At 43.6% G+C, this 27,762-nt stretch overlaps 2 protein-coding genes across 2 annotated transcripts; both read right to left on the bottom strand.

The window, feature by feature from the left end:
• Nucleotides 1-7,671: 7,671 nt before the first annotated feature.
• Nucleotides 7,672-9,172, bottom strand: LOC114550685 (tripartite motif-containing protein 16-like). Its single transcript, XM_028571445.1, has 2 exons — nucleotides 7,784-9,172; nucleotides 7,672-7,692 (listed from the first exon to the last, which is right to left on the bottom strand). Exons 1-2 carry the CDS (start codon nucleotides 9,170-9,172, stop codon nucleotides 7,672-7,674), a joined length of 1,410 nt encoding a protein of 469 aa, XP_028427246.1.
• Nucleotides 9,173-11,083: 1,911 nt separating this feature from the next.
• On the bottom strand, nucleotides 11,084-25,921 carry sts (steroid sulfatase (microsomal), isozyme S). The gene is made up of 10 exons (XM_028571879.1): nucleotides 25,898-25,921; nucleotides 24,330-24,490; nucleotides 23,680-23,801; nucleotides 22,761-22,883; nucleotides 21,650-22,061; nucleotides 20,217-20,353; nucleotides 19,441-19,578; nucleotides 13,441-13,600; nucleotides 12,595-12,716; nucleotides 11,084-12,074 (listed from the first exon to the last, which is right to left on the bottom strand). The coding sequence occupies exons 2-10, from the start codon at nucleotides 24,467-24,469 to the stop codon at nucleotides 11,722-11,724; spliced, it is 1,707 nt and encodes a 568-aa protein (XP_028427680.1). The 5' UTR covers nucleotides 24,470-24,490; nucleotides 25,898-25,921; the 3' UTR covers nucleotides 11,084-11,721.
• Nucleotides 25,922-27,762: the final 1,841 nt, after the last annotated feature.

The raw sequence follows: 27,762 nt of genomic DNA, 5'->3' as shown, positions 1-27,762 counted from the left end.
GTGGATGAGGCGAAACATAATTTCTTTATGTCTAAAATTGAGGAACATAAAAAGGATCCCAAGAAATTGTGGGCAACTCTTAGGCCTTTGGGGACGAAAGAGAACCCTAAGCAAAAACAAGGTAAAATAGGCCTAGATATTAATGGGTCCATATTGTATGATAAAAAGTTGGTGGCAGATACTTTTAATAGTTTCTTCACAACAATTGCAAGAAATCTGGTGCAGAAGCTTCCATCTACTTCTGGTGTTTTTAGTGATCCACAGAGGGTGCATATGTTTTATGAAGAAAAGGGAGTCCAGCCAAACACTTTTTATTTCAAACAAGTAACAGAGGAGCTGGTACTAAAAAAACTCAAAGGCCTGAATCCTTCCAAGGCTACCGGTTTTGACAACACCCCTCCCAGGTTTCTAAGGGATGCTGCTGAAATAATAACTCCTGTCATAACCTATCTTATTAATTTATCCATTGAAAATAACCATTTTCCAAATAAATTTAAGGTGGCAAGAGTGATACCTTTATATTAAAAGGGGCCCAAATCTGATCCTGGAAATTTCTGCCCTGCATCTATCCTTTCTTCAATATCAAAAATTGTTGAAATTATCATTTATGAGCAAATAGACAGTTAATTAGCAGGGCAGAACCTTTTATTTTACTTCCAATCAGGCTTTAGAAAAGCCCATTCCACTGATATCTGCCTGCTTTATCTTTCAGACTTTATTAGGAAAGAGGTAGATAAGGGGAACGTTTGTGGCATGGTGTTAATAGACCTTCAAAAAGCCTTTGATACGGTTCAGTATGATATCCTTTTGAACAAACTCAGAGCTCTGGGATTTTCTCATACATCTCTTCAGTGGGTGAGGTCATACCTGGTTGGCAGAGAACAGGTGGTGGATGTGGAAGGGACCTTGTCCTCACCACTTAAATTAACTTGTGGAGTTACCCAGGGGAGCATTTTAGGTCCTCTCCTTTTTTTGTTATATGTCAATGACATACCGTCAGCCATTAATTGTAATTTGTTTTTATTTGCAGATGATTCAGCAATTCTTAGTCTCTCATAAAGAGAAATCAGAGGTGGAAAGGTTGCTTAGTATAGATCTCCTTTACCTTTGTGTTGATTCTTTTTGGGTCCAGAGTTAAACTGAAAAAGTCTATGGGGTTTAGGGTAGTTGTAGGTGATGTTGAAATTATGGCCAAGGAAGCTGTCACTTACTTGGGCTGTAAACTGGACAACAAACTATCAGGGGAGTTTATGGCCCGAAAAATTATCTCAAAGGTAAGCCAAAGGACTAAGTTCCTGGCAAGAATACCCAGCCTCTTAGATAGTAAGATCTTGAAAATCCTGGCCGATGCTCTTGTTCAATGCCATCTTGACTATGCCTGTACATCTTGGTACACGGGCACTACTAAAGGCCTCAAAGACAAGCTACAGATCTGTCAAAATAAACTGATCAGAGTGATCCTTAAAGGAACACGCCGACTTACTGGGACTTTAGCTTATTCACCGTAACCCCCAGAGTAAGACAAGTCGATACATACCCTTCTCATCTCCGTGCGTGCTGTAACACTGTCTGACGGTTCCAGCATTAGCTTAGCTTAACACAGATCCTGCAGGTAACTGGTTCCAACTAGCCTACTGCTCCGAATTGTGACAAAAGTGACAAAATAATGCCAACATGTTCCTATTTACATGTTGTGATTTATAGAGTCACAGCGTGTACAAAAAACAACGTAACATGAGACACAGCCGTCTTCTAACAGTAAACAAACCGGGAACTATATTCTCAGACAGGCTTGCTGCGAGCATATCACTCCGCCCAAGTACTATATTCTTCCACCTGAGAATATAGTTCCCAGTTTGTTTACTGTTAGAAGATGGCTGTGTCTCATGTTACGTTGTTTTTTGTACACGCTGTGACTCTATAAATCACGACATGTAAATAGGAACATGTTGGAGTTATTTTGTCACTTATTGGGAGCAGTAGGATTACTGGAACCATTCACCTGCATGTTCTGTGCTGGCCTGATGCCGCTGGAGCCGTCAGACAGCGTTACAACACACACGGAGATGAGATGGGTATGTATCGACTTGTCTAACTCTGGGAGTTACGGTTAATAAGCTAAATTCCCAATAAATCGGCGTGTGAACTCATCTTCTCCCTGACCATTTCTCCAGTCTTAGGTGGCTCAGAGTGGAGGAGAGAGTTTCCCAACTTACACGGTGTTTAGTTTATAAGATAAGAAATAACCTGGCAAGTATTTATTTAATTACTTTTCTAAAATTAGTGATAGGCACAGCTATTCCACCAGGGGGAGTTCCACAGATTACAGCCGTTTTAAGAGCTGTATTCGGCAGCTGTGTTGTGGAATGGCTTACCTTCCAACCTTAAATTGTTGAGCTCCTCCTACTTTCATTTTAAATCTTCAATAAAAAAAATGGTTATCAAACCCATAAACAAAATCAAAAGATCCTTGAAGTACTAGGAATATTGTACGGTTATCTGTACTGTATTGTCTGTTTGTGTGTCTGCTTGTCTGTCTGGGAATTTAGTCCTTGTTTTTTTATTGTGTTTTTGATCTGTTTTACTTTATTGGTTTTGATTATTAGTTGACCCCTTTCCCCTTTGTCCTCAGTGTTTTAGTCCATGTGGTGTTACTCCCCTTCCATCTTAAGGACCACAATGGAAACAAGCCTTTGGGTTTTATTGGGTTTTTATCCTTTTGAACACCTCAAAGTTTTCAATCAATCAATCAATTCTTTAATTTACTACAGCACAGCTGTACAGCGGGACAACTGTAGGGCTTTGGATTGGACATTGTACTTTGGTGTTCCTTTCTTTGTCAAACAGTCCCGAGGGACTCCTACCCACTTTAGGAGACTCAAAGCATTTACATGTTTTTTTCAATGCTTATTTGACTTTTTTTTGCCATAATATATTTGAGTTGTGGACAAAACAAGACATCAAAGGACGTCATCTTGGGTTTTGGGAAACACTGATCTGCATTTTAGAGACCTAACAACTAATCCATTCATCCAGACAATAATCCACACATTAATCCATCATGAAAATAATAATAATAATAATCTCTGCTCTAGTATCAAAACATGTCAAATGATACTCAGGCCTGTTTTGACTGTGAAGCATCTTAAATGCATTACATCTAAATATCTAAAACAGCTTTCATATTTAAAATAAGTGTATATACACACAAACACACACACACACACACACACACACACAGTTTCCCCAATGGTATTATGTAAGCCCACCTGCTGGTTCTGGTAATGAGGCTCAATTAAGGCTTCCCTTAAACTACAGTTTCCACCCCGGGCGAAAAGCTTCCCCAGCTTTTGGTTTTTATATATTTTTGTTTCAGCTCGATTTGTCAGAAATTTCACCCTCCGTAATGAAACGCTGAAGGGGCTGCTGTCTGGAAACAAGCTAGCTGAAGTAACCCGTTTATTAGCCTAATTATTCAGCTGCTGACTTCACTGCAAAACTGCACACACCTGCAGAACGTTAACCCTGATTGGCATGTTGAAACCACTGAGGAGCAGAGAACATCAGAAATAAATGCAGCACAAAGTGATTTCCACAGAGCGTGGACTGAATCAAACTAAATCCTCTCAGGTCTATACTGTATGCAGGGCACTAACATTCACGTGTTGTGCTTCTGCCCACGTCTTAACTCGTTTTAGGGAATGTGATTGCGGCCTGTGATCTAATTTCTACCACAGTGGAGGTTCCTGCTGAGCCATGGCGCTGCTGGGAGATCCATCCTTTACTGGAAAAACAAACCTGTTTCCTAAGGGCTTTACTCGGAAGCATTAAAGAGACTTAATGAGTATTTAATACACGGTGCCATTAGAAGGTTTAGGTGCAGCCCTGTTCTGCTCTCTTCTTCCTCTCTGTTCATGTCAGGTGTTCCTGATTGTCAGTGTGGCCCCGCCCCCTGTATATAAGGAAGGCTGGGAGACAGGGATGGACTCTCTGGGACTGAAGCAAAGCTGTCTTCTTTTGTGTTTCATTGCTTTGAGGATGGAGGTCTGGGCCCCGTTCCAGGAAGGAGGTTTAACAAACTCTGGGCGTTTCTCAATACCAAGAATGCAAGCTACGGACTTGTGGACTTGTGTTCTTGGGGAGAACGTTCTTGCTGGTTGTTCTTGGAAGAATTAACTCGCAAGTTCACAAGCACAGAAAACGCTGTTAACAGTTTGAGACGATGCCTTCTTCCTGTTATTGCTCAACACTGCCAGCACAAAGGCTACCTGCAAGGCTCCAAAATACCAGCTAGAAATAAAAACCACAACAATAGAACCACTTTGTATTAAAACAATCTCCGGACAAGAAAACCTTATAATGCTACAACTATTGAATATATATATAATCAATAATATTGAAAAATAAAAGTAATTGAGCTTTAATTTTATTGTTTATGGTTTAGCTCAAACACCCCTTAATTATTAAAAAGAGTGGAACGTGATCCCTACTATTATTAGCATATCAGTTTAAGTCAGTTTAAATTAAACAAATAAATAGGCATATGCACTGGTGTGTCCTATGTGTTCCTATTAGTGTTATGTGGAATTATCATTTCTATATTATTGTAGTGCACTGTATATGCCCAGGGAGATGGAAATTAGAAATTCAAATTATAAAGGTTGGTGTCTCCCCTTAAGTCTACATAAGATGTTACCACTTTATGTACAACTGTTCATTTATCATAAAGACTGAAACTCAACTTCTAATAAATCAGAAAACAAATACACCAAAAATATGAACTAACTACAAAATATAATGTAGGCTATAGCATATGGCATAATTTAAACAAGTCTCCCGAAAAGAAACGGGTGTATCTCATAGACTAATAATATACAGTCTATCTATGGTATATCTCTCCTCTGTGTGTGTGTGTGTGTGTGTTTGTGTGTGTGTGTTTGTGTTTGTTTGTTGAGTTTAACTCCGAAAAGACAGTTAACCACATGTGTTGTGATATTTACACAAACGATCCGAAACGGCGAAATAAAAGCCTCTTATTTACGGGACCGGTCTAAAAGACCTCCATCTTACAGCGGGATCTCCGAGTGTGACTGTCCGAGCGCCGAGCAAGCGGCCCCGGCCGGTGCAAGCTGGCGGCCGCGTCATTTTATGGAGCTGCGAAAAATCGCTGTACTGTAGATTTTCGCAAGACTGCCTATATTCAAAATATAAACCATTCATTTCTCGCCTAAAATGTTCTCAGAAGTGAATTTAGTGATGAATAAGATGGCGAAAATTGTTAAAATTATCCCGTTTTTGGGCTGTCTATGTACTGGAAATCCAACCATCATTGAATGCCGAAATGAATGTTGGGATACAGGTGCTGCGAAGTTCATACAAGTTACCATACAAGAATTTTAACTGTTCTTGGCGAAATGGGAACTTGTGTATTGGGACCAAGGGGGTAAGCTTCGCTTCAGAACTCGAGCCATCATGGCGCCATTTTGTTGCTAACTGGCCATCACCTCCTGTTATCATTCCGCTGACCGCCATTTTTTTTTTACGTCACTTGACTGCGAATAACTTTACATCTGAAGCGTTTAGAGACTCTATTTGTCCGTTGTTTAGTTCCAAAGAAACACGACAATGTATAAAAGGCTTCATTACCTTGTACCTCACGTTATGGCTCCGTAGCAGACGTTTTTGTAAAAATAAGCTAACGATTGTGTCATAACCAAGTGACTTACTGTCGCATAGTAGAGGAATTACCGTATAGTACAGGAGAAGCTCTTGAGGCAGTTTCGACTTACATGAGATGTTTAGGTTTAATTACTAATGTTAACTAGCATGTTAGTGATCAATAATTAGCCTGTGCCCATGTTATCTCCTTACATACACCTACACTCTCCGTATCTGTAAGATTGGGAATGATTGAGATTTCTCTTGGCACAGCTACCAGAAGACTTACAACTTTCAGACACGTTGCTCACGTCACATTCTCTCAGTTGGAGGCTGCGCAGTAAAGCTGGCCATCACCGGAAAAGTGCTTCTAATAGCCTTCACTGGTCTCCGTCCAGAGCAACGGGGTCTATTGGTCCATTATATACTGTCTATGATTGGGACAGTACTTTGGCAACATGAGATGACGTTTCACAGGGACACAAGAACACAAGTCAATAGAGGAACACAGATTGGGAAACGCCCTGGGAGACAGGGATGGACTCTCTGGGACTGAAGCAAAGCTGTCTTCTTTTGTGTTTCATTGTTTTGAGGATGGAGGTCTGGGCCCCGTTCCAGGAAGGAGGTTTAACAAACTCTGAGTCTAACCCTGATCTCTGAGTTGATTTACACTGAGATGGGAAACTCTGAGTTTTCGGTTCCAGAACAGCTGATTTGAGTTGGTTCAATCAACTCAGAGTAGGCCGACTTAGTGTTAAGCACGTGCACCACCACTATACCAGACAGATATGGTGATAATTATGCTCCAAAATGATGTGAAAAAGAGATGCAAAACTACCACAAAGACACAAAGCAACTACAAAGAGACCCAGAATGTATGGGCTAAAAGGATTTTTTGTTGAAAAATGTAACCTTTTCTTGAGGAAGGACTCCTAAACCCCCCCGCCAAATACGTCCACCTAAGTCTTCCACAAACCGAGGGGAAACACTGCTGTGTTCTGTACGTGTGTATATACTTTAAAGAGCAGTCTTTGTCAAATATCTACTGGCCTCTACACAATAAACTCACGGACCACCCTAATGGCCAAAATATCCCCCAAAACGAAAAGCCTCCTACTTCAAATGTTTTTTTCAAATTTACAGCCAAATGAAATGATCCGTATTTCCTTCAAATGTCACTCTGATCATTTGTGATATAAATTGGAGGCGTTATTGCTGAACAGTCGGCTTCATTATCAGTGACGACGGTCTTATCTTAAGTTATGTTTAAGGTTCAAGGTTCAGCTTTATTGTTGTTACACAATACAGGGAGGGGTTGTACCGCTCTTCTACATTCCAGGACGAGGAGCAGCACTTTACACGTTACACTTGTACATGTTTCTCGAAAATGTACAACTTCAATCTAGAAATATTACCCCTGGATGTGTAATTTTGGCCCCTAATAATGTATAATGTATGTAATATTACAGTGAACTAACTTCATTACATGTAAACAATTCATTGAAGTAAAAGTAGAAATACAAACTTATATAAATGTGATTCTATATTTGGTTACAAATGTCCACAGAGAGAATAAAGTATGAAGGATAAAAATCAAACATGTAGAGCCCAGAAAAGTTTTCATTTTGAGTTCACGTTCTCCAGATAGAAATCATGATGAGAAGTGACTAAACAGATGAAGGAAGGAGTGTCAAACATTTACAACAAGTGATGACAAGATGTGAAACGACATCCCAGAATGTTGATTGACAGCTGATCTCTGTGTAGTGAAGAAACACCAAAACAATCAACTCTGAGCAAAAAACATGGAGACTAAATAAGTTGAGTTAAAACACAGAGTTGAACCCTTAATGACTTCTGTCTATTTCAGTTTACACAACTCAGCATCACTAGAAAGCCAAAGTCCGGCACAGAGAGGCTGAGTGAATGTGGTCTGGACTCTGTGGAGGAGAGTCATGGTTTCAGAGACACTGAAGAAGGAGAGAATACCTGCACTGTGATCCAGGTACACTCCTATTCTGAAGGACCGAGGACCTGAGACGCGAATCAGGACATCGTTGTAACAAAATTTATAACTGTTTTGATAAGAATACAACGCCCAAGATTTGTCATTTTGTACAAATACACTTTCACTCCCTGCTCTGCTGATGTTCTTGTATGTGACTGCTACATAAACTCTGTATCCTCTCCTCTCCACCTCCCAGTAACAATGTCCAGTCAGACTCTCTGTACTCAGGACCTGCCACCTGTCACTGAATCTGTCTGGGTGACTAGAATAAGACTGTTGTTGACTCATTACTGTTGCTTTCCTGTTCCCCTCAGATAATAACAGCCATGTATCGACTGTGTTTGGATCCAGTGTGATTTCACGTGAATACTTTAAGAAGTCAGCTCTGGTCTTTGGCTCTGGTTGTTGCAGTAAAACATCCACTTTAGTCACTGCCAGTGAAACTTTTGTCCATTCCTCTCTCAGAACGAGCTGTAGTTTATCTCGGACTTGTGACACGGCTGCTGTTACGTTCTCAAAGTAGCGCCGAGGACAGCTATCAATGCTGGATGTAGCTTCACTGAGTGGGGACGGTGAGGGGTAGTTGTGTAGAAACTGGTTGTGATCCTCTGTGTGTGAGAGCTTCTTCAGCTCGGCGTCTTTCCTCTTCAGCTCAGTGATCTCCTGCTCCAGCTTCTCCTGAAGCTCTTTGACTCGACTCACTTCACTTCTCTGCTGGGATCTGAGCTGCTGCTTCACATCAGAGCTTCTTTTGTCCATGAGACGGATCAGCTCAGAGAAGATCTTCTCGCTGTCCTCCACTGCTTTATCAGCAGAGCCATTGATCGCCTCCACCTCCTGTTGAAGTGTCTTCATATTTTTCTCTCTGTCCTGGATTCTCTGCTGGATGTTCAGTCGACTCCCCTCGAGCTTTTTCTGCCTCTCAGTCCTTTCTGCTGCAGCTGAGACTGTGTCGTGGCCTTTATGTTCATCCATTAGGCAAAGAGAACAGATAAGCTGCTGATCAGTACGGCAGAAAATCTTCATCACCTGCTCATGACGAGAGCAGATGTTCTCCTGGAGATTCTTGGACGGCTCCACCAGCTTGTGTTTTTTAAATGTTGGTGAATCATAATGAGGCTGGAGGTGTGGATCACAGTAAGAGGCCAGACACACCAGACAGGACTTGTGTGCTTTGAGTTTTCTCCCAATGCAGACATCACAGGCCACATCTTCAGCTCCAGCATAGCAGTGATCAGCAGGAGCAGCTTGGAGTCCTGTCTTCTTCAGTTCCTCCACTAAATCTGCTAACATGGTGTTTTTCAGCAGGACAGGCCTTGGTGTGAATGTCTTCCTGCATTGAGGACAGCTGTGGATGTACTTACGATCCTCTTCATCCCAGTGGGCTTTAATACAGTTCATGCAGTAGTTGTGTCCACAGGAAGTAGTCACCGGATCCTTCAGTAGATCCAGACAGATGGAGCAAGAGAAGGTTTCCCGATCCAGTTGAACTCCTTTCTGCGCCATTTAACCTGTTGGGATTTAGGAGGCATAAGATCAGTTATAAGCAACTATTTCAGGTATCTTATCAACCTGTTCTCACTCCCAACTAGTCAAATACTGACTTGGCTTGGGCAGTGGCTCTCAGCGTCAGATACAGGGGGGGGTGAGAGAGAGAGAGAGAGAGAGAGAGAGAGAGAGAGAGAGATAAACATGAGATTTTAACTCAGTTGATATTTTGAATGAAAACAGAAAGTGTAACAGTGTGGGACAACGTCAGGAAGCATTGGATTGTCCAGCAGAGGACGGCGGGGGACAGGTGCCACTCAACATGGGCGAAAAAAGGCTGAATCTGTCTGGTGTGGATTAATCTAAATATATAATCTGATTTATGATCACCGCCTACAATGCAGGGGACAACTGGACTCAGATGGTCTGATTTTGGATTTTGGATGAGCGCTTTTTCTTTTTTTTTCTGTTGGGATACACTCATGGCCCACTGATGTGTTAATGATCAGCTGAGACTGAAGTTAATTGTGTGCAATGCGCTCGATTTTGTCTGAGGGTTTTCCCTTTGTTTTTTTTTTTTTTGCTTTTTGTTAGTTTGTTCTTCACTGAATGGGTAAGATATGATTTAATTTACTTTCTACCCCCATGTAACTCCAACAATAATATATTGTATGTGTGAAGGTGTCAATGTATGTTTTAAGGGTGGAGTGTTTTCGGACTGAGACCTAGCTCTAGTTCTCCCACAGTTTGAGGGTGATCTAAGTAAACTCAACGAATTTAATAATCTGTATGATGCGAATGAGTGAGGGATTGGAATGGGCGAGTTAGAGGAAGGGAGCCACAAATGGGATCCTTGAGTACTGCTGACCTGCAGAAACCTTGTTTATTGAGTTATAGTTTAACCCAACGGTTCCAGCTGTCCATGCTGTTCTTTTCTTTTCTGTTTGTTTTATTGTGCCTACAATGTTGTAACATTTTTACCAATGATTTTTACCAGGAAACTAGATATAACACTACGTGGATTGGGCAGACAGAGCTCTGTGGGCGTTGCTGCCTATTTAGACAGATATAATAAAACACTGCCAGATGACTATGTTTAAAATAGTGTCGTGGAATATAGCAAGTTGCCACAATGGTGTGAAAAGGAAAAAGATCCTCATCTATTTGAAACAGAAGAAAACTGACCTCGCTTTTATTCAGGAGACGCATTTAAATGAGGATGAATCCGTAAAATTCAAAAGGGATTGGGTGGGTCAAGTTTATTTTAGCGCCTATTCCTATAGGAAAAGAGGAGTGATCATTTTGGTTAGGAAGAACATAGATTTTTGAGTACTGAAACATTACTCTCATCAGGAATGTAGATGGCTAATTGTGGATGCTTTGTTAGAGGGTCAGAAAATAACCTTTGTAAATGTCTATGTGCCTAACACATCACAACCAGAGTTTTTTTCATGAAGTCTGCAATATAGTAAGGAGTATAGGGAATGCTAACATCATAATTGGAGGAGACTTTAACCAGGTTAGGGATGTGCATTTGGATAAATCCTCCCAACCTAGGCCAGTTCATGACCCAGCATGCGCTGCTGTAGATGTGATGATTGAAGAGCTGGGATTGGTGGATGTGTGGAGACTACTCTATCCCCAAGAAAAAGATTATACATTTTACTCTGGTCCGCATTCGACCTATTCCACAATTGATTATTTCCTGATCTCCCGCTCGCTGGTGAGTCAGACTCTTAGTGCCACGATTGGTAACATAGTTCTAACTGACCATGCTCCAGTGGATATAGCCGTATCTATTACAGAAAACACAAAATCTACGATGAGGCGGCGCTTCAATAATCTATTACTAAATAGTGAGGAATATTGTGAGTACATAAGAATTGTAATGTAGCCTGCTGAACTAAGACCCACACAGGACACAATAACTTCTTCGGGGTTAGTTTATTTCAGTTATATTGGCAATATTTTCAATTTGGCAGAAAGGCCTAAACCAAAAGAATAATTAACACAAAATTATCCAAAACATACGGCAGTGGCTTAGGACACTGACATAGAAAACTAAAATAAAACAGTATGAATATATCTTTACAATAAACTCCATTACACATAATGTGGAAAACCAGGAATGATATAGACCCCGTAGTTGCCTTCTCCCTAGATGTGGAGAAGGCTTTAGATAAAGTTGAATTTGCTTTCCTCTTTCAAACATTGGAGAAATTTGGGTTCGGTCCATCCTTTTTAGGCAGTGGTTACAGCTAGTATATACAGAGCCAATGGCTACAGTTATTACTAATGGTGTGATGTCACCTCCATTCAAACCACAAAAAAAGTCGCACACAAAACACCTTTATTTAATCCTACCAAAGGACAAGACATCATTCATTTAAGACTTTCATGGCCTCTTTAGAATATTAAATGAAGACTTTATTAATACCTTGAAGACCCACTTTGGCTCCACAGACATAGACCAACATATTAGGATTATTTTTTTATAGAAATATGAGAAGATTAGTTCTAAGTGAAAGTCTCCTGGAGTTTCCTGTTAGGAATGAGTGTGAAGATAGTTAAGCGTCCTGCGGGCACTGACAGAGCTGTGTGAGTGTGGAGCAGCACGGCTGCAGCCAGGGCTTCCACATCACGTTCCCCGGCGATATCTGGCTCTCCACCGGCTCCACCGATCTGCGATGCGTCTCGGCCGCCGCCTCCATCGTAGCCAGCACGGCGTGGAAGGCCGGCTCGGTGTCGGGAGTCAGCGGTGTCGTCTCCGACGGGTCCCTGAACACGTCGAAGAGCAGCGGAGGGTCGTGGTACGTCACGTAGTCCGGCGTGCAGAAGCAGACATGCGTGTGGAAACACGCCGTCTCGTTCTCTGGGTAGAAGTTTGGGGTGAAGAAAAAGGCTTTCCACACCGAGCTGCCTGCAGAAAACATCACGCATAAAGTCAATAGTTAGATACTAAACAGGATGGAAAGGAGCGACAAAAACATTGAAAAAAGCATTGAAAAAGAAATGTAAAAAATCTCAAAAAAGCAACATGTGCCTAAAAAAAAAGAAAAAAAGAAGAAAAAAACCTATAAAAAACGACGATTGAAAAATAGCGCATAAAAATGCATAAACAACCCAGACAAAAACAGAAGAAGCAACATAAGTGCCAAAAATGTTGAAGAAGCTCTAAAAAGTAGCAAAGAAGCTCCGAAACCCATGGGGAACGGGTATGGAACAGGTTGCTTTCTACTAGTGAAGCTTCATGAAGCATGTTCTTCATTTCCTAAGCCCACTAGATGGCGCTCTTGGTTTAACCAAGAAGGCCCAACTCAGTTTGCTTTCGACCCTTTGTTGGACAGAGAGCGCCATCTAGTGGCTAAATGTAAAAGTGATGGTATGGTTCTATAGATAGATATTTGGATACATTTGACTGGGTGATTGTTTGGACTTACTGTTTTTGGGATGCCATCTGACTGCGTTCAAGTAGGCGTTGCAGTAATGGAAGAGAAACTCGTGGTTGGAACGTTCAACTGTCCCCTGAAGCAGATCCATGAGGTCCCGACCATCTATCTGCCTGCAGACCAGAGGACGGGGAGGAAACTTTAAAACCACCTCTGCATTACATTATTATTATTATTATTATTATTATTATTATTATTAAAGACTCTGGATTATTTATAGAATGTAAAAATAATGCACGTAGCATCAGTGACGTTGTTTGTGGACTGACGTTTTACAGCCAGGAGTCTCACCTTTTGACTTTTTTATTAATTCAACTTTTTTTGCTTTTGTCACAGAGACTGGAAAAAGCGCGGGGGGGGATTGGAAAAGTGACAAAAGACAGAAAAAGCGACCAAAAACAAGTGACAAAAAAGTTGGAAAAAACACGCAAAAGGTACAAAAAATCCAAATCGAAAACAAGTTCTAGTGAGACAGAGAGACTACGTTGTTCTGCTGGAAATGAGAGCGAACGCAGCTTTAACCCTTGTGCTGTCTTCACAACTTCTTGTTTTTCTGGGTCAAAATTTAAAATTCAAAAACGTCTTTTGACACTTTTGTTGCTTTTCCTCTGATGTTTGTCACTTTCATTCAGGTTTTCTTTCCAATGTTGATTTTTGTGCTGCACCTTTGACGTTTTCCCACAATTTTGAAGCTTTTTAGGACACATTAGAATAAAACACCCAAATTCAATTAAAGTAGTGAACTGGTAATTTGAGCCAAGGACAACAAGGGTTTTCTCTCTCTCTCACTCTGAGATTTCAGGCTGCGTTAGTTTGACGGACATGTCGAAGCCTAACCTGTCCTGTGGGACTGTCGCTCCGCTCAGCTGCACCACCGTTGGAAACAGGTCCATGTTGCTGGTGGGCTCGTCTATCTGTCTGCCGCTGGGGATGTTCCCCGGCCAGCGCAGGATTCCCGGGACGCGGATCCCGCCCTCAAAATTTGTGGACTTCCCTGCTGCTCAGAGGAGAGAAGAGAAAGTCTTTAAAAAGCAGAACTCTGCATGTCCTCTCTGTGAACCATCACCTTATCGTGGTGGAGAGGTTTGTGTGTCTCTGTGAACCTGAGGGCTGTGTTGTCTGGAGCTTTGTGCTCCTGGTAGGGTCTCCCAAGGCCAAGTGGTCTCAGGTGAGGGGCCAGACAAAGAATGGTTCAAAAACCCCAATGAAAAAGCTAAGCAGAGATGGAGTGACCCTGCCCGGAGGAAGCCGGGGCCCCGTCTGGAGCCAGGCCCAGGCGGGCGGGCTCGTCGGCGAGCGCCTGGTGGCGGGTTTGCCACGGAGCCCGGCCGGGCACAGCCCGAACAAGCTACGTGGCAACTCCCTCTCCATCCCATGGGCCCACCACCTGTGGGAGGAACCGTTGGGGTCGGGTGCGATGCCACATGGGTGGCAGTGAAGGTCAGGGGCCTCGACGGACCAGCCCCCGGCTGAGCGCCGCTGTGTTGGAGTTTACCCCGGTGGACGAGAGGGTCGCCTCCCTACGCCTGCGGGTTGTGGGGGGCAAAACTCTGACTGTTGTTTGTGCATATGCACCAAACAGGAGTTCGGAGTATTCGGCCTTCTTGGAGACCTTGACTGGAGTCCTGCATGGGGCTCCAGTGGGGACTCCATTGTTCTGCTGGGGGACTTCAACGCACACGTGGGCAATGATGGAGACACCTGGAGAGGCGTGATTGGGAGGAACGGCCTCCCTGATCTAAACCAGAGTGGTTGTTTGTTGTTGGACTTCTGTGCTAGTCATGGATTGTCTATAACAAACACCATGTTCAAACATAGGGATGCTCATAAGTGTACCTGGTACCAGAGCACCCTAGGCCGAAGGTCAATGATCGATTTCATAATCGTTTCATCTGATCTGAGGCCGTATGTTTTGGACACTCGGGTGAAGAGAGGGGTAGAGCTGTCAACCGATCACCATCTGGTGGTGAGTTGGGTCAGAGGGTGGGGGAAGACTCTGGACAGACCTGGTAAGTCCAAACGTGTAGTGCGGGTAAATTGGGAACGTCTGGAGGAGGCCCCTGTCCAACAGACTTTCAACTCACACCTCCGGCGGAGCTTTTCGTGCATCCCTGTGGAGGTTGGGGGCATTGAACCCGAGTGGACAATGTTCAAAGTTTCCATTGCTGAAGCTGCGGCGAGGAGCTGTGGTCTTAGGGTCTTAGGTGCCTCAAGGGGCGGTAACCCACGAACACCGTGGTGGACACCGGTGGTCAGGGAAGCCGTCCGACTGAAGAAGGAGTCTTTCCGGGATATGTTATCCCGGAGGACTCCGGAGGCAGTTGCAGGGTACCGAAGGGCCCGAAGGGCTGCAGCCTCTGCCGTGAAAGAGGCAAAGCAGCGGGTGTGGGAGAAGTTTGGAGAAGACATGGAGAAGGACTTTCGGTCAGCACCAAAGTGCTTCTGGAAAACTGTTCGCCACCTCAGGAGGGGGAAGGGGAACCATCCAAGCTGTGTACAGTAAGGATGGGACACTGTTGACCTCAACTGAGGAGGTAATAGGGTGGTGGAAGGAGCACTTTGAGGAACTCCTGAATCCGACTAATACGCCCTCTATGTTAGAGGCAGAGCTGGAGGATAATGGGGGATTGTCGTCGATTTCCCAGGCGGAAGTCACTGATGTAGTCAAACAACTACACAGTGGCAAAGCCCGGGATTGATGAGATCCGTCCAGAAATGCTCAAGGCTCTGGGTGTGGAGGGGCTGTCCTGGTTGACACGCCTTTTCAACATTGCGTGGAAGTCTGGGACGGTGCCAAAGGAGTGGCAGACTGGGGTGGTGGTTCCCCTTTTTAAAAAGGGGGACCAGAGGGTGTGTGCCAATTATAGGGGTATCACACTTCTCAGCCTCCCTGGTAAAGTCTACTCCAAGGTGCTGGAAAGGAGGGTTCGGCCGATAGTCGAACCTCGGGTTGAGGAGGAACAATGCGGATTCCGTCCTGGTCGTGGAACAACGGACCAGCTCTTCACTCTCGCAAGGATCCTGGAGGGAGCCTGGGAGTATGCCCAACCGGTCTACATGTGTTTTGTGGATTTGGAGAAGGCGTATGACCCGGGTCCCCGGGAGATACTGTGGGAGGTGCTGCGGGAGTATGGGGTGAGGGGGTCTCTACTCAGAGCCATCCAATCTCTGTATGACCAAAGTGAGAGCTGTGTCCGGGTTCTCGGTAGTAAGTCGGACTCGTTTCAGGTGAGGGTTGGCCTCCGCCAGGGCTGCGCTTTGTCACCAATCCTGTTTGTAATATTTATGGACAGGATATCGAGGCGTAGTCGGGGTGGGGGGGGGGTTGCAGTTTGGTGGGCTGGGGATCTCATCGCTGCTCTTTGCAGATGATGTGGTCCTGATGGCATCATCGGCCTGCGACCTTCAGCACTCACTGGATCGGTTTGCAACCGAGTGTGAAGCGGTTGGGATGAGGATCAGCACCTCTAAATCTGAGGCCATGGTTCTCAGCAGGAAACCGATGGAATGCCTTCTCCAGGTAGGGAATGAGTCCTTACCCCCAGTGAAGGAGTTCAAGTACCTTGGGGTTGTGTTTGCAGTGAGGGGACAATGGAGCGGGAGATTGGTGGGGAGAATCGGCGCAGCGGGTGCGGTATTGCATTCAATCTATCGCACCGTTGATTTAAAAGAGAGCTTAGCCAGAAGGCAAAGCTCTCGATCTACCGGTCAGTTTTTGTTCCTACCCTCACCTATGGTCATGAAGGCTGGGTCATGACCGAAAGAACGAGATCCAGGGTACAAGCGGCTGAAATGGGTTTCCTCAGGAGGGTGGCTGGCGTCTCCCTTAGAGATAGGGTGAGAGCTCAGTCATCCGTGAGGAGCTCGGAGTAGAGCCGCTGCTCTTTGCGTCGAAAGGAGCCAGTTGAGGTGGTTCGGGCATCTGGTAAGGATGCCCCCTGGGCGCCTCCCTAGGGAGGTGTTCCAGGCACGTCCAGCTGGGAGGAGGCCTCGGGGAAGACCCAGGACTAGGTGGAGGGATTATATCTCCAACCTGGCCTGGGAACGCCTCGGGATCCCCCAGTCGGAGCTGGTTAATGTTGCTCGGGAAAGGGAAGTTTGGGGTCCCCTGCTGGAGCTGCTCCCACCGCGACCCGACACCGGATAAGCAGACGAAGATGGATGGATGGATGGATGGAACTCTGCATGTCTGATCTCCAAACAGCAAAACAAAAAGCAACGGAGAATCAATCAGAGAAATAAACGTCAGACTAACAAACTGAGGGAAGCTGTTCGGCTGCACACAAAAAAAAAACGATTGGTTTTCCTGGAATTGTGTGGTGCAATTACATACAAAGTCAATTCAAAGACGGGAGTAGACCCACATTTGCATTGCCCGACAAAGCGGAATTTTCTTTGGAAGAGTCAAAAACGTTGCTTAAAAAAATAAAAGTATATAAGGGTGTCCTCACACTTGGTGCTGTAAAACCGCATCCGAGCATGTTTGCCACCAAAGTCCCGTTGGTTTGACTAGTGTGATCGCTCCGTACCGAGCCCTGGCACCATTACAAGAGGCGGGCCAGGGCTCGGTTTGCTTGGTCTAAACGTGCCCGGGTCTGGTTGTTACCATACAGAAGAATGTAATGATGTATACAGAGACTGTCCTATCCTCCATCACAAAACTGATCAGGGTCTTTCCAAACCAAAAACCCTGGATGACAAGTGAAGTGCGGCTCCTTATCAGGGACCGCAACTCAGCATTCAGGTCAGGAGACAGGGGACAGTACAGCTCAGCCAGAGCTAACCTAAAGAAGGGCATTAGAGCTGCTAAGGTAGCAGACAAAAAGGAAAATAGAGGGATACATCATGGACAACAACCCACTTCAAGTGTGGCAGGGATTACAACACGTCTCCAGCTACAAGGGCCACAACATCACATCTACCTCCCCTGATGCTACAGTGGCAGAGGAATTAAACCACTTCTTAGCCCGGTTTGAGGTGAACGGACAATCAGCGCCTCCCCCAGCCTTCACCAACACTTCGCTATCCCTCCAGGAACATCAGGTGAGGAGAGCACTGAGGGAAGTGAACCCGAGGAAGGCGGCTGGACCCGACTGAGTACCAGGGAAAGTACTTAGGGCCTGTGCAGACCAACTAACGGGGATTCTCACGGAGATCTTCAAAATCTCCCTGACCCAAGCCATCGTCCCATCCTGCTGGAAATCCACCATCATCATCCCAGTTCCAAAAACATCAGCTTGTAAAAGACTAAACGACTTTAGGCCCATCGCACTCACATCAGTGGTGATGATGAAGTGCCTGGAAAGGCTGGTTGCCCAGCACATCGAGGCCTGCCTCCCACCATCATTTGACCCTCACCAGTTTGCCTACAGGGCAAACCTCCACTGAGGATGCCATCACCACTACCCTCCCCTCAACGCTGAGCCACCTCTCTAACACCCAGCTAGCTATGCAAGACTTCTCTTCATAGATTTTAGCTCAGCCTTCAACACAATAATCCCGGACATTCTGATTAAAAAACTCTCGGGCTTACCCCCCCCTCCACCTGCGCTTGGATTAAAGACTTCCTCTCCAACAGACCACAACAAGTGAGACTCAGACACCATCTCTCCTCCCCCCTTACACTCGGCACTGGCTCCCCCCCAAGGCTGTGTGTTTAGCCCACTCCTGTACACACTTTACACATCTGACTGCTCCCCCCTCTCACCCCTCCAACCTCATCAGAAAATTTGTAGATGACACCATGGTGGTTGGTCTCATTTCAGGTGGAGCTGAGACAGAGTACAGAGGAGGTCCAGCAACGGTCAACCTGGTGCTCATCAAACAACCTACTGCTGAACACAAGAAAAACCAAGGAGCTCATCATAGACCTAACAGCACAGCCCACGCCCCACTCCACCTCAACGCCATCTGTGGGGAAAGGGCTCAATCTTTCAATTTCTGGGTGTACACCTTTCTGAAGATCACTCTTGGTCCACTAACGCTTAAGAAATGACAAAGAAGGCCCAGACTACACTTCCTGAGAATTCTCAGGAAAAAACTATCTTAAACAGAAGCTGCCGGTGTCCTTCTACCACTCAATCATTGAAAGTCTACTCACTTTTTGCATCACAGCATGGTATACGGGGTGTTCGGCAGCAGACAGGAAGGCTCTGCAGAGGGTCATAGGCACAGCCCAAAAGACCATAGGCTGCCCTCTGCCCTCCCTGGAAGAGCTCGCCAACTCCCGCTGCCTCAACAGAACCAGATCCATTCTCAAAGACTCTGCCCACCCTGCTCACCACCTGTTCCCTCTGGCAGGCACTATAAGTCAATGAAAGCACGCACTGCCAGACTAACAAACAGCTTTTTCCCCTGGGCCATACGTTCACTGAACAATAACCCTGTGCAATAATGGCCAGTTCCCACCCCAACCCATTTCCCATCCCCTGCCATGACCAACCACACTACCTCTGGACATTATCTCATCTGTGAACTTTCTTCTTATGCTGAAACCTGCTGCTATCTTATACATACAGTAGTATGTGTGCAGGAGGGTGTGTGTTGTCTGGGAGGGATGTATATGTGAGTGGGTGAGTGTGTGTGTGTGTGTGTGCGGGAGAGAGAAAGGAGAGAGTGGAATGTATGTAGGGGATGGGGAGGGTGTTTGTTTGTTACATATTTCATTAATTATTTATCTTTTGTTTTTTAAACACTGATCTGGAGTGGCACCTTGAGTTGTTCTAATACACTGTATTCACGCAATGACAAAGAAAGCTAGATTTGATTTGTAAGCGTGCTCTGGCCCTGACTGTAATGATTGCAGTGTGAGTGCAGGCCCAGAGGTAATCCCTGTACCTTTATATATTCCATTCCATCCTCTGTGGACTTCTCCTTTGGCCGAAATCTCCTCCAGGTGAGCGCCCTGGTCTGACGTCAGGTAAACCAGAGTGTTTTCACTCAGTCGGAGTCTGTCCAGAGTCTGCACAATCTCACCTGAGAACAGACATAATATACACAGAGCATGCAAGTGTTTGGACACAATCTCTTCTTTTCTTTGGAACTCTGCTGAAACTGAAATGAAACGATGACTGAGTTTTAGGGATCTAACGGTACACTCAACTCACAATTCGATTCACAATTTCTCAGGATTATTTTAACAGAAGCAAATAGATTTTAGAGGAGAAGACTATACTGAAATCATATTTCAAGGTTTTTTTTAAATTCAAAAGTGTTACCGTAGTTATAATTTGGAGGACGATGATTTATGTACCTTTATTTTCCCCCTCATCTTGTCTTTCGTCTGTTAGTCTGTATGGTTATTTAACATTCTTTCTAAGGGTAACATTGGGTGTGCAACCTGTATTAATTGAAGAATAAAATAAAAGAGCAGGGGGAATGAGAGGGGGAAAAGCCAGAGCAGGGGGAATGAGAGGGGGAAAACCCAAGAGCAGGGGGAATGAGAGGGGAAACGTAGCAGAAGATATTCCTTATTAAATCAAATGTAGCGGTGGCGATGGAGCCTTGGAGCCACAGCCAGAGACAGGAAGTCATTTATAGTCGGTTATGTCGTTTTGTTTGATTGGTTGTAAAATCACAGAAACCCAGAACCCCACCAGGCTCCGCCGACGTACCTACACTCCAGTCCACCTCGTGGACGGCGTCTCCGTAGATGCCGTGGCGGCTCGTTCCTCTGAACGCCGCTGAAGCAAACATGGCCGTGTGCACCTGGAGGAAAGAGAAGAACAGCAGGAAAGGCCTCGCCGAGTTCCTGCAGAAACAGAAGATAGTGATTTATCACCAGCATGAAAAGAAATCAATAAACCCTTTTCTTGAAAGGGCAAGTCCATTGTTTAGTTTTGAGGTTTTTATATCATCCTGTAGCTCCTCAGTAAAGTGTGTCTGATGGATTCATTGTTTTGGTAGAAGTACGAATGTTTTAGCGTCAAATTCTTTAAAATCCCCCCCCATGTGACCTGACGTAGATTCCAAATGTTTCGGAGAGTATTAAACAAGATTTCTCTGATAAATGTGGATTAGGGAAGCAGTCTTGTAAAATTTCAAAAAAATAGTCATAGTACGTCGTCAAAGAAACTTCAGTATGTTGTAACAAATCATAGTATGCAAAAATCCGACATGTACCTAAAACTAAACTGCTTTTAGTTTTAGACTCCTGGAACTAAATAACATTACAACGCTTTCTTAAAAAAAAATCTGGTTTTAAACCTCCAAACTTCTACTTTACATAGTTGTTCTTTTGTATCCATATTATCCTAATTTAATACGTCATAATTTTTCCAATTCAGAATGTTTTAGTGTCTATCTATGTTTCTTATGTTGTAGTTCGGTTTTTGCCCTAAAAAAAGTCAAAAAGCCATAGTATGTTATAGAACGTGAAAAAATAAATGTAAAAAAACGTGATGGTTAGCCACAACAAAACATAAAAAGTGATAGTTTGATTTAAAATAAAATCATAGTATATCGTAAAAAAAGCTGTAAAAAGCAGGGTTGTAATAAAGCAAAGAAAATCAAAAAGGTTATACATAAATACTATGAAAGTATCAAAACACACTGAATCCACAGAGAAATGCCCACCGCCGTATTCAGAGACTTTAAACGAGCCGTCAGGACTTCCTGTACGTCACAACTAGACTATATATAAACTGTATATAGGTAGAAAGGGCCGTTACAGTGACGTTACAGTCATTCCCCGGCTGCAATAACTGCAGAGTACACAGATGCAAAAGACCCAGAAACACTGACCAATCAGAGCAGACTGGGCTTGTCTTTCGGGGAAGGGGGGCTTAAAGAAACGGAGTGTTTCAGACAAAGGGTGAATATATTCAGACGGAGAGAAGGAGAAAAAGAATGACTTTAACATTAAAACATGTTAACATGTTCTAGTAGACACCCAAAACACAAGTATGAACCTGAAAATGAGCATGATATGGGACCTTCAAACCAATCCCAGTATTCCGTACATAAAAAAGGTCACAGTATCCAGTATGTAGTATTTACTTCTCTATGAAGTCTAAAAATGTCACAGTACTCAGTATGTAGTATGTACTTCTCTATGAAGTCCACGGCCTCCTGAGTCATCCTCTGCGTCAGGTTTTCAGACGTGAACGGCTGCTCCACAACTCTGTGGTCCCTCATGAGAACGCAGTTGATGTACGGCATGATCACGATGAGCGCCGCTATCAGACCTGCGGCGGCAGCCGCCAGGGTCAGCAGGCTCAGAAGCAGCCGTCGGCGGAGGATGAAGCCGCCGCCGTAGTGGAGTACAGCCACAGTGAGGCAGACGATGCCCAGCGTCCTGTACGGTAAATACTTATAGATCATGAAGACGGTGCCATGTCCCGCCTGGCAGTCCCGCAGGTTGGTCAGCGGGATCCCAAAGAAGTAGTCAAAGCCGTGGACGCTGGGGTGGTGGCAGTGATCCTCGCTGCTCTCACAGTTCAGTCCCAGGTGCCATTTTCCTGGGAGAGAGAAGACATTTGATTTAAAAAATAAATAAAAAAGATACTGAAAGTAATGAAAGAGAAAAAAACTGAGGCAAGAAAATGTTATTTTAAAAGGGCACTATGTTTTATTTTTTTCTCAACCTGGACCCTTTTTCCCCAAGCATTGGTGTCTAAGTGACTGATTGGTCCAGTATTAAGCAAGAAACAAGCTGCAATGTAAAGTTAAGGTGACAATGACAACACTTAATAAGCTATATAAAAAAAAAACACCAAAAATAATGACAAAATGCATCAGAAAAAGCGACAAAACAGTAAGACATTTGATAAAAGAAATGGGAAACAAGTTTGACAAATTGACAATGACAACACTTAATAAGCGTATAAAATGCCCGAAAAAAACCCTTGGGAAAAAAAGCACCAAAAGCTTAGAAAAAAAAAGTGTCAGAAAAAGTGACTAAATGTCAAAAACTGAAAAAACCCACTGATTACTATGTAACAATATTGATATCACACCATAAAATACAATAACATAATCCATGTCCTTGATCCTTAACATTAGAGTGAAGAATTTTACAAAGTCCATGCGTTGTGAACAAGTAAAAGCCTAAAGAATATAAGAAGAACATAATGAAAGACAGCGCCTGTGTCAGCTTTTTACACACCGAGTGTAAATGCAGTTGAGAGCCACACTTGTAATATTTGGGATATGTGTACCGATGAGAGCCGTCTCGTAGCCCTGCCGTTTGGCAATTTTAGCAAAGGTCACCTCCTGGCTGGGGAGTCCTCCAGACGCAGCGATGAAGGTAAAGACACAGTTTCTGCCATCACCCGCTATACCTGTTAGAGAGGAAACTAAATATTATAAACCACACAACACTTTAGGGTTCATTTGAAAATCACATAGCGTGTGATTTTCAAAAACTCTTTTTTGCAAAAAAGATTGTTTTTGTCTTTTGTAACTGAAATGTTACTGTCTAATTGCTGAAATGCATACTGTGCACTCAGCCACACTGACAACGAGGGTCTTCCTCAATGGGCCCAGAGTTTTAACGAAGGGTTTAACAGTTGTATTATCCGACATCGTAGCCTGCAGACTAGTCTAGATCCACAACGTTTTATTTCCAGGATTGTTCAGGTGCCGCACGGAACTTTTGCTGATGTCCGTCCCCTTCCTCTTTCTTTGTGTTGGCGTTCTAACCTCCGGTGGATTTGTGAGGACTATGGTTAACTGCTCCTCAGATCTCTGCAGGGTAAATCCAGACAGCTAGCTAGACTATCTGTCCAATCTGAGTTTTCTGTTGCACGACTAAAACTACTTTAGAACGTCCACATGTTCCACCAAAACCAGTTCCTTCCAGAGACTATTTAGCAGAGGCACCGTGGCTCCGTCCGGCTCTTAGCGCGGCCAAAGCTGATGGTGATTGGTTTAGAGAAATGCCAATAAACCAGAGCATGTTTTTCTCCCATCCAGGAATGCTGTCTGGACTAGCCAGACCTTCCTCCGCAGCGCTGTGGAGGAAGGTCTAGACATGCCAGACTACTAACACGCTGACGGAGCAACATTTAGCACCGTGTCCGTCAGTAACGTTGATTTTGTGTGTGTGTGTGTGTGTGTGTGTGTCTTTGAACTGGCCTGATCGTATCGGGTATCGTCCGGTGAGAAACGCTGCCCTGCTGGGAGAGCAGAGGCTGGCTGCAGCGATGTGGTGCGTCAGCTTCACTCCCTCCTGCGCCAACTGGTCAATGTTGGGGGTCCTGCAAAATCACAATTCATCTACAGATCTAAGAAATCAGCCAGTAGAGGCTGAAAGAGCCTCGAGAACCAAACATGATCACCACTGAGAGACCAAGGAACAACTGTGTGTCTCCTGATTATACCCTGCAGGGAATAATCTCACTCTGACTGACACACACGATAATAGTGGAATGCAACTCAACAAATCAATGCCTTTTGTCTTAACAACACGTCTGTGTGTCCCTGTCATGCCTAAATGTGAAACCTGCAAGAATGCTCCATTGCGCTCAAGGCCCAAACTTTTGTCCAAAGATGTGGTATAAAAAATAAATCAATTCAACCTTAACTTGTGTCAATCACGTTCAGAGGTGGAAAGAGTACAAACATTCTACTCAAGTACTATTCCTCTGATGAACTTTTACCTAAGTGCAAGTAAAATAACCGGCATAAAAATCTACTCGTAAAAGCAACTCATTTAATATTTACTCAGAGTAAGAGTGAACCCAGGAGAAACACTGCACCGTAGCCGTCCAGCGCCACGTCTTTACCTCAGTGTTGTGTTGCCGTAGCAACCCAGGTCTCCGATCCCCAGGTCGTCCACCATCATCAGGACAAAGTTAGGCCTCCTGCTCTCCTGAAGAGACACGCAGCTGATGTCCAGGAGCAGCAGCAGCCACGCAGACTTCATGTTGTCAGAAACAGAGAGACTCTCGAGGAGAAACAAGTAGTCAGATGCTTTACTGCAGTAAAAGTACTAACACACTGTAAAAAGTCCTGCAGGGACAATGTTCCTTCAGTAAAAGTCTGTAAGTATCACCAGGGAAATGTAGTTAAAGTATTAAAAGTAAAGAACTATCCTCCCATTTTAGAAAGTGGAAAGGATCCAAACAGTTTATTAATAATAATAATAATGTAGTATTTTTACATATTTTTACTGAAGTGAAGTCTCAGAATAGGGCAAACCCTTTCACCACTGATGAAGTAGCAGCCTACAAACACGACTCTGACCTAGACAGTATAACTGAGTTATTAGATGTATACAGGAACAGGACGGGATGTTCTACTTGATCTGACATTTTGGGATCAAGGTTTAAGCAGTGGTGGAAAGTAACTAAGTACTAAGGCTACATTTACTCAAATACTGTACTTAAAGGGTTATTGGGGGGAGGGGGTCAACGTACTAAAAGTGCTGCTTTAAAATGACAACATTAAGGAAAGGATCCCTACAGAGAGACTTTTTAGTTAGAGTAAGATTCTTTTAGTTTAAAATGAAACAGCCCCCCCAAAAAAAAAAAAATCTGACTCCATAATCAGTACTTTTAGCGTGTATAGAGCCAGCATATCTCCACCAGACTCCATGTAAATAATCAGGACTTTTAGTGTGTATAGAGCCAGCATATCTCCACCAGACTCCATGTAAATAATCAGGACTTTTAGCGTGTATAGAGCCAGCATATCTCCACCAGACTCCATGTAAATAATCAGGACTTTTAGCGTGTATAGAGCCAGCATATCTCCACCAGACTCCATGTAAATAATCAGGACTTTTAGCGTGTATAGAGCCAGCATATTTCCACCAGACTCCATGTAAATAATCAGGACTTTTAGCGTGTATAGAGCCAGCATATCTCCACCAGACTCCATGTAAATAATCAGGACTTTTAGCGTGTATAGAGCCAGCATATCTCCACCAGACTCCATGTAAATAATCAGGACTTTTAGCGTGTATAGAGCCAGCATATCTCCACCAGACTCCATGTAAATAATCAGGACTTTTAGCGTGTATAGAGCCAGCGTATCTCCACATGTAAATGGGTGAATTAAGGGTTTATTTCAACCAAACCAGAGTGGTGATTGTTGGAACAGTGGAAAGATGAACCCACACGGCTTTTGGTAGTTTTTAGTTTGTCCACTTTGAGTGAAGTGTGTTTTACGATGATAAAAGTAGTGATTATTTACATGTCTGGTGGGTGCGCAATTGTCAATAAATAAGTAAAGGACCTGAGTAACGTTAACGCTAACATTAACCGTAATGAGCGGAATCGTCTTTAAAAGCGATAAATGTGTAAAATGTCGGTAACCGTTATTGACGCGGAGAAGACAGATGTTGACTTACCTTCGCCCCACATCGCCAACTATTCCAACTTTCCGGAACAGCGAGTTGCAAATCCCATGATACGTCAAGTTTGAGTTGGTTATGTCAATCACAGCTTGGTCTTAGGTTTCAAAATAATTTGGTTTTAATATTTGTTCTTATTCACAAGATACATTTACAAACAGTAAGGCAATCATTACAGTTAAAGAATGATCATCCTCTACATTGAACAGACACCACATGAGACATAAAACCTTTACAGACAAAACAAAAAGGTGTATACATTTTAAATGGATTAAACCATACTATAAATATGAATAAACAAATAAAAAAGGATGGACACAGTAATTGTTAGTTTCAAGATATTTTATTGGTCAGATCTTTTTTTTTGCAACATATAGAGATATTTGGTACATTTGGAGTTTATTCATTTCAGGGATTTAACGGATGATGTTTTCAGAGCAATCTGTTCTTCTTCTCTTCCTGAGAGATCTACATATGTGTAGATTCATCTATAATAATACATCAGTTATTAGCTGATTATAGTTAGTTTTAATAATCTAAATCTGCAAAGAAACAAAGGGAGGAGTGGACCAAAGAGTGTTGGAAAAAGCATCAAAAAGTTTTGGGTGTTCCCGGAACATGTCTGCATGTGTTGAGAAAAGCAACAAAAACAAAGAAAAAAGAATTGTCACAAAAATAACTCAATGTCAAAGGCGACAAATGTCAGAAAAGGCGTGTTATACTTTTTTTATACTATAAAAAAAAACAAAACAAAAAACACCTTCATTAAAAAAAATAAAAATAAAAGTGACAAAAACTTCTGAAAGAAGCAACAAAATTGTCCAAAAACTTAGGGAAAAGCCCATAATGGATTATCCGTCCTGGAAATGACACCTATGAGCGGTGCTATCGGACTACACAGAGTGTTGTGTGCAGTCAGTGCTACAAACAAGATGTATACAGTACAGAAGGATGTTAAGCATAGTATGAAGTTAAGAAGCATCGCCTCAAAGAACAGGGACAGTAAAGTCGAGTCCCATTCCCCCGCGACACGGCTCTCTTGTCGGTACTATCTGATGCATTAAAGGCTCGCTCTTCTTTCAAGACCTCTTCAAAGACTGCTTCCCTGTGAGGCGGTCTCTAACAAAAAAGGCTCACAGGTTTGGGTAGCTTGGACACGAGAAGACGCAGAGACATTTTGTTTTGAAGCACTTTGAATTAAAACAGCACTACAGGCAACAGGGCTGGTCGGTGGATAGAAAATACAGTATTAGTAGTGTAGTATCTGAAGAGCCTATAAAGGTTAAAGTCTGTATAAAGCTCATATGTGCTGAGCATTGTATTAGTGATGTAAGTTTAATGATTTTCCTCTCAGCAGAGTGATGTGTTGAAGAGGATGTTCTATTTGATTCTGTGATTAGTTGGCTGAGTGAGATCAATGATTTTATATGTAGTGTTGGAGCCCCCCCACTAAAAGAGACTCTGACCTCAAAGGGACTCAGACCTTTACTTGCCAACTCACAACTGTTTACTTTATCTAACATGTTACCTAAACGTACCCCTTACAAACCATGTTCTTGCTGCAGCAAGTCAGGGTACATATTGGCTTCATATTCTCCAGGTTTTGCAAGACCCGTCATTGATGCTGGAAACTTCATGTAATAAAAAGTACAGTGTCAAGCGGATTTCCTCTCCACACATCACCACAGCATCGCAATTCAAAATACAACAGTAGGACACTCACTGGACAGGGACATCATCCAACAGGCAGCGCTGGAATGGAACTAAGTACGTTTACACCCGTACCGTACTTTAGTCCAAATGTTGAGGTACTTGTTGTCAGAGTCTTCAGAGAAAGTGGTGGACCCAATTGCAGAGACAGC

Source organism: Perca flavescens, chromosome 24 (genome assembly GCF_004354835.1).
Source record: "Perca flavescens isolate YP-PL-M2 chromosome 24, PFLA_1.0, whole genome shotgun sequence".
Taxonomy (NCBI): Eukaryota; Metazoa; Chordata; class Actinopteri; order Perciformes; family Percidae; genus Perca; species Perca flavescens.
This window is presented reverse-complemented; position numbering and strand designations above follow the sequence as displayed.